Source organism: Orcinus orca, chromosome 9, assembly GCF_937001465.1.
Source record: "Orcinus orca chromosome 9, mOrcOrc1.1, whole genome shotgun sequence".
Taxonomy (NCBI): domain Eukaryota; kingdom Metazoa; phylum Chordata; class Mammalia; order Artiodactyla; family Delphinidae; genus Orcinus; species Orcinus orca.
This window is the reverse complement of record NC_064567.1, coordinates 22,397,608-22,411,431: the sequence shown is the minus strand read 5'-3', so window position 1 is coordinate 22,411,431 and position 13,824 is coordinate 22,397,608. Positions and strand designations below refer to the sequence as shown.

General features: G+C 35.7%; 1 protein-coding gene across 3 annotated transcripts in view; it reads right to left on the bottom strand.

Annotated features, from left to right (window-relative positions):
* The window catches only part of UBE2H (ubiquitin conjugating enzyme E2 H), a 101,147-nt gene that overhangs the window by 40,027 nt on the left and 47,296 nt on the right, over positions 1-13,824 (bottom strand). For all 3 annotated transcript variants that reach the window (XM_033432469.2, XM_004272203.4, XM_049714513.1), the window contains exons 2-3: positions 4,394-4,470; positions 3,743-3,817 (exon numbers count right to left, since the gene is read on the bottom strand). In XM_033432469.2, coding sequence (XP_033288360.1) covers positions 3,743-3,817; positions 4,394-4,470 — 152 coding nt within the window. The remainder of the gene's footprint in view (positions 1-3,742; positions 3,818-4,393; positions 4,471-13,824) is intronic.

The window sequence follows — 13,824 nt, the reverse complement described above, 5'->3', positions numbered from 1 at the left end:
TGAAGCTTTGTAAAGACTATTCTCAATATGTGAAATACAATTCTTGTAAAAGCCTATCTCCTCCATATACTCTTTCTTCCTCAACTGAGCTAATTCACACTTCTAAAAAGCAAGGAAATGCTGTCACTAAAGCAAATGCAGTATTTTGTATGTGTTGACTTTTTCCTCCCAACTAGTGAAAGCCTTACACAGCCTTCCTAACTATTGGGTAGAATGCCATATATCATGTATTCTGAGTATTTAATACATTGGTCAATATCAAACATGCAGAGTTCATTTAATTCCATTATCTCATTTTCTAGAAGAGGAAACAACAGTTCTGATAAGTATCATTCTCACAGTCAAGGAGAATCAGGGCCAGAACCATTCTTTCCCACTCTTTCCTGAACCAGTCCACTGACCAATCACATTCGCCTAACTACACAGTGACACACCCAGCAGCACTGCTAGCATTCTAGGAATGTTTCTGAATGAAAAAGATAAAAGTCTGTACTTTCAAATAAATCAGAACTTAAAGATTCAAATATAATTTACATCAAAGCAGTCTCTCTGGAAAACGATGCAAATATTTCAATGACATTACAATTGATTAAAGGAGTTTTATAATTTCCTTTTGAAAGAGCCCATAGGGCCAGTTTAAAAGAAAATCATAATCCTTAAACTTAAGTCACTTTCACAACCATATTTCATTTTAGATTTCAACTGATGTTACTTTGTTTTTCAATTCATCTTATTCTCTAGAATTAAATGACCTTTAGCCATTTCAAAAATTTATATCCAGCTTCAAAGCATCAAGATTTGCCATCACTCAAGATATTCAAAGAGAATGTAAAATTCCAAAAGATGAGCTTAAGATGTTTGGAACAATGATGGCATTGTAAGAGTAAGCTCATAACTTCCCCAGGAGTCTGTTTATATTCCTTCTCTTTCCACAGAGGAGTTGAGGGAGTTTATTGCTATTTGGGGGTAAAAACTTACTTAAAGACGTAAACTGTTTCTGAAAGGACTTTTGTAGTTATACCTCATGCAATCATGTAACTACTGAAAACTCTCTAAAACTGTATTTGGAGTATATACCAAAGATGAGCCTGTCAAATTACATTGCATATACACTTATATATGCATAGAAAAATGTTTTAAAGTACATTTTTATGCACTTTATGCAAATAATGATATCTATTGAGGGATAGGACTATAAGACATTTTAATTTTTCTTTACTTTTGCTCACCTGGACCTTCTCACATTCCTACTATGGATATGGAGCATTTATACAATTTAAAAAATACATAGTAATATTAAACAAAAAAGTATATACATATACATTTTAAAATTCCAAGAGCTAAACATTAAAATACTTAATCTAAATTTGCACATCTCAAAATTTGGCTCAGAAAGAAGGGTATGCCTGCCTAGATACTATAGAGGCAGGGTTTAAAAAGAGCAGTGAAGTTGGATTTATCTTATCTCCTTGCCCTTCTGTATAATTCTGCAACTATCTATACAATTCAAAAAGGAATCTTTGCCTATTCTACATGAGCCACCACCTCTCAAAATGTTTAACGCACATTCTAACAGTAATTACATTGTTGACGACCTGAAAATGGGTCATCCCACACAACTGATTAAAACTCTCTTATGTAATCTTCCTTTGGAGGAAACAAGGACAGCTTGTACAAATATTTCAACTAGATCTACTTCCCTAAGAGAATATGGTACACATTTGTAGGTATTACCAAGTTCTAAAAGCACACAGAAAGGCAAGGAAAAATTATAAAGAAGTTAAATTTGCCTAGTCATTTGTCCTAACCAATTTCATGTTACATCATTAATTTAAGAAAGTACAGAGGCTTCTCTTGTGTCATTAGTTAATAAACAATGTCTGAAGTTTAGATATTTACACTTTGAAAGTTATGATGAAATAATTATATTACCTGGAAATATATGTTAAGACAAGACTTGAGAAAAAACTACATTTCTACAGGTTATGTAATTGCATTTCTATTGGTTCATTGTTAGTTTCAACAAGCTATGCTGTTTCCTTTCTGACTAGGAATCTAGGGTAACAAAACTAGATTTACCAAGCCAATTTTTAGTCTTTAAGTAAATAGGTATGTATGAAATATATTTGAATGAATTTACACGGTTTGGACGTTCTGTTTGTAAAGGTTTAAAGATCATACCACTCAACTACATAAAAGTTTTAAATGCCTATATAGAAAGAAACACCCTAAAGTTAAAAGACAAATGGGGGATAGGGAACCAATGTGACACAAAAGCCCTCCCGAACTGAGTGAAACCTACATTCCACCACACTGGAATGGAACTGAGAAAGGGCTGGTGTCCCAAGTATGCTAAGGTATTAAGTCAGATACATTCAGGGATTGTCTCAAAGATTCAGCACCTCACAGCACTCTTCCTACATCACCAGCTGATAACTCTAAAACTTGGAGGCCCTTATAGTAATTCAATTATCCATAAAGTATCTTCTCAATTACTGAGTTTAAAAACTCAACTTTAGGGCCCTTAAGAGGAAATCACCAGTTTATTCTTAAAATGAGCACTAAGAATCCCAGCCTAAGAAGGGATTATAGATGCTCTGTAGTATTTTTATAGCATGAAATTCTAAAACATATAAAGTAGCTAGATGTCAGGGGGCTAGGCCGTTGCATCTGACTGGGAATTAGCCTGTGACTATTCTAACGTTCCTGCATTATTTATCCGAGACAGAAATGTGGGGGCCTAGAATCAAAACATATAGCTCAGAATGTCTTTGGTCCACCTCTTTTAAAAAACCCTTTTGGGGTGGTGGGGCAGTCTAAATTCCAAGAGTTCTGGCATTAGCTCTGAAGACAAGCCCACAGCAGTAGCAAGATATCTGAAACTAACAATTCTGAGCACGCGGTTCAGTGTGACAGAGAATGCTCTAATATATTCCAATTTTATCTTCTTCTTCCTTCTTAAAATTGGTCAATATTTTATAACATTTTAAAATCATCTACAGAATGAAATTTTTAAAAGTGGGCTTAAGTTAGCTAAGTTACTACCATTCTACAGTCTCAAAATATTTAAAGGTTATCAATCTTCAATCAAATATACCTCTATAGCATCTGATGCTAAAATACCTAAATTGTCACTAAATGCCTTAATAGGGGTAATAGGCTAATATCAACAATTAGGGCAGAAGATGAAGGTGAGGAAAAAAATACCCTTTATACAACCCCACTGAGGTTTCTTCTCTACTTTCTTTAGCTGTTTAGAGGGCTAAAAAGATTAGGAATGTAGAGAATGGAAAAGGGTACCCAGAGTTGGAGTGAACAAAAGTAAAGTAGGATATACACAGGATTTTTAAATGGCAGAATTAGAATAGGCACTGTAAAATATTAATTCCAACAATCTGGCATTTAAAATGAGATTTAAGATGTTTATTATTTTACTGCTAATAGCCTGAATGGACAGTGGGTCTTAAAATTGTTTAATCTGACCCTGACAGAAAAATCTAGAGTTATAGTCATTACAAGCATGCAAAGGGTATATTTAAACATTTTCTATCACACTATGGAAGTACCCTCCCCACCAAATTACTAATTAACCTAGTATCTAACCTAATTAACCTAGTAAGCCAAAAAAGGAAAAAATTCAGTTAAGTTAATATTTCTGGAATTAATGATCTCCCATAAAACGTAGGATTTTTTTTTTTCCATTTCAAAACTCTCTAAGGAGAGAAACTGGGTAGTTACATACCTATAGATGGAGATTTGAAAGGGTATTTATCAGGAAGATCCACTCTAACTTTCCATACTCCACCTTCATATGGTGCTGAAATAAAAGCAAAAAAGTTAAACATTAGGATTGTGCCTCCAAATCAGAAGATAAATCTGAACGTAAGTTAAACATTAAATCCTAACCTGTTTTGAGAACCTTGCAAATTAATTCCTTCAAGAGTCAGGGAACTCTTATAACTAACTAACTACTATAACTAGTAGGTACTCTATGTTCAATTATAATACTTTTCTTTAAAAAATCTAGAGTTAGCAAAGGTTCATTTTCTCCCCCAAATTTACCTGATTCTTTAAAGTATCAAACACTGTTCAGTTATTTGGTAAGTAATAGCCTACTGTCTCAAACTATACCATGCTCACCCCACCCCCAAAAAACAACAAAAAACATTTCCACAAAACCCAGAATTCACAATTCATGTTTAATACTGTCACACAGAGATAAAAGAGAAAAGCATATAAAGTAATTATGATAAGAGCAAGATTTCCTCACTGCTTCTAGAATTAAATTTACTTTTCAAAAACTACACATATCACCATCTCCCTTGATATTCTCACTATTAAGGAATAGAGTAAAAGATTGTAATAAAAAACACATACCAACACATATACTTACTTCCTTGTGGTCCATAAAACTTCACTACAAATTCATTGAGTCCTCCTAGGATCGTAACCTCATGCTTACTCTCGATGCTAAGGTGGAAGGTAAAGGAAATTACACAGGCTTTATATTACCCAGAAGAACTAAAGATGGCTTCCTCAAGATATGCCATTTAAAGTGTTACCAACATTTTATAATGAAAGCAATAAAATATAAAACATGAATAATAATTCTTGTAATTTAAAAGGCAATATACGCTCTTGTGAAAAGAATATGAATGAGCTTTAGATTCAGAGAAGCTGGGGTTCAAATCCTAGAACTGCCATATACTGAATTTGAGCCTAGACAAAATAATGTAAACTCACTCCCTGAGCCTTTTGTTCTCCTTTGCAAATCAGGAAAACACCACTTTACAGACCTCTGTGAAGATTAAATGGGTTAAGTATGTAAAATGTGTAAGACCACATTGTATATATAAGTATGAAAAATAGGCACTTAATTTTAGTTTTTCTCCCCTCTGTACTGTCCCCACCCCATCCTATCCCCAATGACCCTTTAACATAAATCCAGCATTCCCTTTAGTCAAATTCAAGCACTCAGCAAAACACCGATTCTCCTGAACTGGAAATGCTGTGCTCCTAAAATTACACATTTACTAAGGAAGTCCCCATAATTTTCTCCCTGGCTTAGAGAATAATCAAAATAACTAGTGATATAACCTTGCTATAAGTAGCATTGCCAAATGCAAAAGACAAGCAAAAAAAAAAATTTTTTTTTTAAATCTTATCTGTAGTATTTATTTTCACCTGCTCTTTTCCTCCCTCTTTTCCATCCCCTTGAGACTGGCCTCTAGGTTCTTATGTGCTCGGGGTTGGAATCACAGAGCGCTAACACTTCTGTGTTCCCTTCCTCAAAAATTTACTTGTCCCGAGACCCACCCCTTTAAGGTACTAAGATTCGATTATAGAAACCAAACCAACCCACATCAGCAGAAGAGAGGGCTACTGGCTTAATATCTGTTTTGTCTCTGCTTTGTGGTCTAACCCAATAATGACTCTACTGAGAAAAATTTTAGATGGTGGGGGCTTTCGGGAGCTCTCAAATCCCACTGTAACCTTAAAAAAAACCACCACCAACAACCAGATATGACAGACTGGTCTCATCTTTCTCAACCACCAGTGCAAATTACATTTTAATTATGTGTACTATTATACAAAAGAAAAAAAGCCAAAGAAATTTTAAGTGATCTCTTAAATAGAGAAAAATGTTAGTTTTAAAGGCTTGAAATTAAGTATTTGGCTCTCCAATCCTTTGTCCTGTAGGCCACAGAACAGAGGCCAGGTGTATTTTTGGCAAAGTCCTTGCTCAAGAGCAATGAACAGTATCCACTAGAGATATTAAATAATAAGATAATTCAGTCTATTTGATCTCATTCTTTTTGAAAACTATTTTAATAACATGCACACTGAAAGGATTCAAATAGTATCCACATTGGAAAATTGGCTTCATTTCTCATGGTCAAACGAAACATGCATGCATGCTTTGGTGTACTAAATTCTTCCTGGCACCTCCTTACAAAATATTCCAAAGCTAATGCTAATGTAATAAATTAAAGTACATGTTTAAATTGTTTTAAAACAAAAACAACCAAAAAAGCTCCCTTGTGTTAGTAAAAGTCAAATCTAGTTACAATAAACAAAGTTAATTACAAATAACTAAGTTCTCAAAAAAACAAACAAAAAAAACCTTGGGGATAAAAGGCTTTCTTAAGAATGACACCAAAGCCAGAAACCACAGAGGGAAAAATCAGCAGATGCAAGCACACACACACATTTAAAACTTCTATATTATAAAAAATAAAGTCAGGACAAAGGACAAACTAAAAAGAAAAGACCAGAAGAGCCAAGTTGAGAAAACTGAAATTAAGCCATAAAAAGTCCAACTCATTAGTTTAAAAATGAGATATTTTCCACTATTAATTCATAAAGATGAAAGAGCTAGATAAAACCCAGTGTTCAGTGGAGTATAAATTGGTATTCCTGAGGACAAATTTAGCACTATACTCTACTACTTAAAATGAATTTACTCTTTTACTCAAATTTCACTTCTTTCAAGTTATTTTTAAAAAAACAAAAAACAGACACTGCTGGTGGGAGTGTGATACGGTTTCAACCACTTTGGAAAACTGCTGGCACGGTAAAGCTGCACACATGCATGTCCCACACTCATCAGCACTATTCCCAGTAGACAGGAATAGCTATGTTCACCAAAACACGTTTAAGAATGTTCGTATAGCACTACTTGTAATATCCAAAAATTAGGTTACAACCCAAAAGTTCATCAACAGTAAAAAGGATAAATTATGGTACAGTCACCCAACAGAATATTACACAGCAATAAAAAATTAACTGTACATGTAAATGGATGAGTCTCAAAGATATTACAGTAAGTGAAAGAAAGCAGATACCAAAGAGCACATACAATATGATTCCATCTACACACATTTCAAACAGGCTAAATGAATCAAGGTGTTAGAAATTAGGATAGTGGTCACCCTCTAGTGGGGCCTGGTCATTGGAAAGGGGTTTGAGAGGGACTTCTAGAGTGCCGATTACACTTTTATTTACAGTTCCATTTATCAATGAGCTACAAAAATGATTTGTGCACTTTTTGTACGTATGTTACTATTTAATAAAAGAAGTTTACTAAATATAAGACTATCGATACATGTACAGATATTTTTTATTTAAATTTTTAAAATGAAAATAAATTAAGTATTTATCAATAGGAAAAAGAATTATAAGCCATTTATGCAACAGGCTGCTACTAGTGTCTATTATTGTTTACTAGTGTCTTCTCCCCAACCAGAGCTCCTCTAATGTATGTTTCTGTTTAACTTGGGGTATCCAGAAGTAGTCAAAATGAATACACTGTAGTACCACATATAAAGATATCTCAGACATTAAACTAAATAAATTTGCAAGGATAATAATGAAGTAAGGTAGAGGATTAAATGAGTTTAACAAAAGAAGTCAAACTAATTTTACAATATAAGAATCTGTAAAAGCAGCATTCCCTATCAATCAGACCTAACTTGCTATGAATGACACTAATCTACAGCAATTACTCTTAATTAATCATTTAAAATTATAAGTTATCCACATGAATGTCCCCTCTAGAAAACTGAAGATATCTTTTCTATCTTTTATGTATATGCAGTTAAGTCTGGGTTTCTTCCATTTTGTGATCTGTTTGGGATTTAGTCCATGCTGTTACCTACTTTTCAAAGAAGATTCTCCTTTTGAAAAGGTCATGTGAAAATGAGATTAGAAATTAATGCTCCAAACCTCCTCTTTCCCATGATCCCTGGTATAACCCACATTCCAGATACACTGGGTCTGTCTTAAATTACACATTATACTGTAAATTAAAGTGTTATTATAGTCCATTTCACATGAAAAGCTAAAAGTAAACTGAATGAAACCTTTAAAAACTTCTACCAAGTTGGTAAAATGAAGAAGCTGTACTAAATTTATGCTGCCTTGGAGTGGTACAGACACTAAATCAGATGGAAAAAAAGAATTTAAGTTTAGTTGAAAGAAAAACACTGCATTAAAAATAAGCCATTCCATCACCATGAATGAATGACTTACCCACAAAAAATATAAAATTACTTGACTACTGTTACCATGTATATTTATGGTAGAGGCCACGAGTTTCTTTCTGCTCCCTGCTGCAAAGTCAAGGGCAAGGAAGGCAAATGAGAAGGCAGGTTACAATGACAGGTTACAATGATCTATTTCTGAGATGTGCTGGTCAGGCTAGTAGCCTGGTGGGAACTCACTAGAAGGTTCCTTCATTACTTTCTCACTTTCAAAGCTTGAAAATATAAAATATCCTTCAGATACTGTTCTGGTAAAAATATGTTAAATAAACCCATAAAAATCACATTTTACTCACCTCTAAGTTATTTGTAAAATACTGCTTTTTACTTACTTAGCATTTCACTATTAAGGAATGTCAGCATTTTCAGTAGAATAATGATTAACATTCCCAGGAACCCAAGTTCATTTCACTTTTAAAATGCCAGCCACCCACCAACTTATTTTCCCTGAATGGCATTATGATTACACAATGTAATATTTAAAGGTTAATGCCAAGCCGTCAAGAGATAACTGACATTCTTGGCAAAACGTGTCTGTCGGGATTTTAGAAATGATTTTTATATACTTCTGGGATTTTCCAGAAAGGGAGCCAAGGGCTAAGCCTGTTAACAGGTCAAGGATTCAGACAGCATTGCTTCCTAAATTTGCTTAGTGAGTTTGTAAGATAAAGGAAGGTGGCCTCCCTGAGCTGTGCCCATGGCAATAAGGGACTAGGATAAAGAACGGGTTGCTTCTGTGCAGAAGGTAAAAGCAATTTGCGTGGGCTTTCTATCCACATGTTCAGACCAGTCTGCTTAAACTCTCCTTGAGATTAATCACATCACGAAAGTTGAAGAAACTGGGCAACCTTCACTACCTAGTTTTCTTGATAAAAATATGGTATGTCTACTAATCCACTAACGAACAAAATATCACAAAAATAATACTGTGAGGGTTATGTTTATAAAGAAACCTTCTCCTTTAGAGATATAAATTGAAATATTTACTAATTAAAATGTAGGTCCAGGATTTGCTTCAAAATAATCCAGTGTGGGAAGAGTTAGGAGAGAGAGGTACAGAAGATAGGACATTGGCCCTGAGTCAACAATTACTGAATCTGAGTGATGGGTACATGGGGTTTTCATTATATTTTTCTCTCTAGTTTGAATTTTTTCGTTATAAAAGTTCTGAAAAATTAATGTAGTCAGTTATCAGAACTTTAGCATTTAACAAGCATGACAATTTAGAAGAACTTAGCTACTGCAGCTCTCTTAAGAGCTTATGAGGGACCTTCTCTGGTGGCACAGTGGTTAAGAATCCACCTGCCAATGTAGGGCATGCAGGTTTCAGCCCTGGTCCAGGAAGATCCCACATGCGGCATGCAACTAAGCCCACGCACCACAACTACTGAGCCTGTGTTCTAGAGCCGGCGAGCCACAACTACTGAAGCCCGCGCGCCAATAGGATTGTCTATTTTGTTCACTGCCATTTCCTAGCGCCTAGAAGAGTACCTGGCACACAGTAGGTACCCAATCAATATGTATAAAATGAACACATGAATGAAGCTGTAAGGCAGGCATAGACTGAGGCTGCCAGTCTGAGATCTAAGGATAGATTTAGGTTTGTCAGAGAGATGAGGTGATACTATTAAGGGCAAAGTGGAACAAAGATGCTAAGTTCAGTTCTGAACATGCTAAATCTGAAGTATAAGTGGACGAACCAAGAGGCAATATACTGTAAGCAGCTTGGGAAACTTGCGATTTAAAAGGAGTCACCTTGTAAACTGCTTAACTCGGAGTTTGTTTCTTAATCTCTAAAAAAAGGGGGGAGCTTTACTTTGGGGAGGGGTTACTACCTCACAAACAGAATTGTTGAAGATGAAATGATCTATCTACAAAGGTATCTACCTGGCTCAGCGTCAGACAGAACCAGGAATTCAATTTTTTTAACATAAAATAAATACACAAACTGACTAATTTCCACGTGACTAAAATTTACTTAAGTAACACTTTTTTTTTTTTTTACAGTATCTAAGAAAATTAAGTTTCCTTCTATATCCTTAAGCCTTTCTTTTTTTTTTTTTGTGGTACACGGGCCTCTCACTGCTGTAGCCTCTCCCGTTGAGGAGCACAGGCTCTGGATGCACAGGCTCAGCGGCCATGGCTCACGGGCCCAGCCACTCCACGGCATGTGGGATCTTCCTGGACCGGGGCACGAACCCACGTCCCCTGCATCGGCAGGCGGACTCTCAACCACTGCGCCACCAGGGAAGCCCCTTAAGCCTTTCTTGATGTTAAGTCATCATTATGAATAATAGTTGCTATACAGTACTACAAAATACAATGATGCCCTTAGGAACCGTAAGGGATATACTTATTTCCTGAAGTAGAAATTTCCCATACTGTTAGGCTGAAGGGATTGGCAGGTTCTTTTCCTAGTTTCTCTTCCTTCTTTAGCTGCGTTTGAGAGCCGTCACTGGGCTACCATTCCTTCAAATGTATCTATGGTAGGATGCAAAAATCAGATAACCAAAGTTCACGGAATTTTTTTTTTTTAAAAGGGTAAATAATTCTAAGCAAGACCTTCTCCAGTAAATAAAATACATAATTTTTAGCTGTATGTTTTCAGGTTTACAACTAAACTAAACAACTTCAGAGTGAGGAAGTTATCACTTATTTAAAAATAGCCTCTTCAAAATAAATATGTATTGTCCAGAAGTAAGTAAAGCAAACAATTTGACAACTTACTATGATATACTGAACACTTAAGACTCACTAAGGGGTAAAAAGTAGCATGCACGTATTTCTTAAATTTTACAAAGATAGTGCAAAAATTAAGTTAAACAGCAAGCATGTTCATTACCACCCAGCAGACTGTAAATCATACCAGCCTTTGGAGTTTTGGGGCTTTTTTTTTTTCTCTTCTCAAGTTTATGCTTTCATTTAAAGCTTCCATGTCAGAAACCAACGTAAACACTGGCAAGATCTAAGTAAATGTTAAATGGGAAAATCATTATAACTTAGCTCTTCCCTAGATGCATTATTCTGCTACCAGATTCCCAAATAATACAGTAAAAAACTCAAAAGAAAAATTAAGAGTCATAAGTTATGGAAAATAATTTTTTCAAATAGGTTTTAGAAAAAAGAAGTGTATCAGAGAGATACATAAGAAATCTAAGCCCCATTCGACCCCAACAAAATGTTTTATACAGCAGATTTACAAAGTCAGATAGTCAGAAATGACCCAGTTGCAGAAGAAGTGAGAGAGAGAAAAGCAAAGGGAAATATGGAAAAACAATGAGGCCATCTTGAGACCAAGAAAATACAGTCAAAACAGAAATAAGATTTACATTTTCTAAAAAGTTCAAATTCCTATTAAACACCTCAAAATATTTAGAAGGCTATTGATAAAATAGAAACAGCTCTTTAACATACAAACTTTTCTTTTTTTCTGATCTTTATTTCAAGCTGGACAACTGCAGCCCAGGACTTTCTTTTTTCATTTTAGTTATTTATTTTTGGCTGCATTGGGTCTTTTTTGCTGCATGTGGGCTTTCTCTAGTTGCGACAAGAGAAGGCTACTCTTTGTTGCGGTGCGCGGGCTTCTTACTGCAGTGGCTTCTCTTGTTGTGGAGCACGGGCTCTAGACGCGCGGGCTTCAGTGGTTGTGGCTCACGGGCTCTAGAGCACAGGCTCAGTAGTTGTGGTGCACAGGCTTAGTTGCTCCGCAGCATGTGGGATCTTCCCGGACCAGGGCTCGAACCCGTGTCCCCTGCATTGGCAAGCGATTCCTAACCACTGCGCCACCAGGGATGTCCCTAATATACTTTGATGCTTTGCTATTTTATGGCAACAAAGCATTGCTTATTTTTAACTAAAAATATACAAATCCATGTACATAAATTAACAGTGTATTACTTAAATAGTATTATTACTCTTAAATAACTCATAAAAGGTTAATGAAAAGCTTACTTTTCAGAATTCGGTTTGTTACAGCTTGATTCACAGTACGTTAAAAATAAATCACCTTCCCCCAAAACTGCTTATTTTCTTAAGTGTGATAATGTCATTATGTTTATTTAAGAAAACGTTCACATTTTTAAGAGGGGCCTACTGATATATGTAGGTGTTAAATGACAACAATGTCTGGGATTTGCCCTAAAATATTTCATAAAGAAGAGAAACAGATGTGAGAGAAAATACTGATAACTGTAAAATTTTAATTTGGATAATGGGGATTCATTAATTTTTTTTTTTTTTTTTGCGGCACACGGGCCTCTCACTGTTGTGGCCTCTCCCGTTGCGGAGCACAGGCTCCGGACACGCAGCCTCAACGGCCATGGCTCACGAGCCTAGCCGCTCCGCGGCATGTGGGATCTTCCCGGACCGGGGCACGAACCCGTGTCCCCTGCATTGGCAGGTGGACTCTCAACCACTGCGCCACCAGGGAAGCCCTAAAGTAATCTTTAATCTTGTGTACACTTGAAAATTTTAATGACATTATTTCTTTTTATTTAATTTCCAATACTTATCATTTCTTTTTTTTAAAATCAGAAGACTGTATATATTTAACTACACTCTACTTATGTAGATAGGGGACACTCACTGCTAAAGAACTATCAGCTGGTCAAACACCCAGTTTAAATGTGTAAACTTGGAATACAACTTTGAACTGCTGAGAAAAAATAAAGACTTGCAAAATTCTCAAGATGCAGGATACCCCAGAGACATCAAGTTGACAATGAAAATCCAAACCAATGATCTAGAAAATCTGTTAAAAATTTTTTTAGAAGATAGGACATATTAAAAGAAAGAACGCTGTCATTCCAAAGGCAGACTACCTAATCACAGAAGGCTGGAGAAGAAAAACACATGAATCACAACCTTATAGATGACAACAGCACCTGAAAACTTCGAAGTCCCAGGCAATGTATAATTTCCCCAGAGATGAATTCCCCACAGTCAGGTGGCCATCTGCAAAATCCTAACGGAAACGTCTATTTAAAACACATTCTACCTCCCCTTCTGGGCTACTTCACCAAGCCATCCACAGGGCAGAGCAAAGTGCATCATGAAGCAGCTTCTCAGTAAGAAGCTAATACTGCTTTATGGAATATCTATGCAGTGTATTTGTAATCATGTTTCCAGTGTTCTCCTCTTCTCAGAAAATCCTTGAGAACTTTACTTCTTTTATTCATTTTAAATATAGCAGACCAGTTTTTACCCTAACACCTGACATGCAGACTATAATGCCACTCAATGAAAATAGAATTAAGCTAAGTGTTTGATAATCCCTATCCACAGATATTCTAATCAAGGCATATGTGAGTCTTTCACAGTAAGCAGTGACATTTTAAAGGAAATATTTTCTTTGGCAGTCTCCAAGTGAAATATAGTACATTACAAATGCAAGGTGATGTATGAAAATTAATAAATACCATGAAAATTAACAAATACCAAGCAGTGGTACCCATTTAGTAGATGAAGATTATGGAAGAGTGAAAAACAGTGGATCACAGAAATGAGAAGGAGATCTTAGATATATGGTCATACTCTTAAAAAAAAAAAAAAGAACAATCAACACACCTTGAAGTCATGGAACTACTGATGGAAAGACCCAGGTCCGCGACCCAGGCCATGGCTCTTCTTCCTTTCCTTCTCTGCACTGGCTAATTACGAGTTTGTGTCTCTAGAGACCAATGATTCCTCATCGTAATTTTATGACTTCAAGATAACAATTGGCTTGCCCTTATAAATCACTGCTCTGTAAGCCCTGGTCTCAGTGCCTCCTCACTCCCTAGTT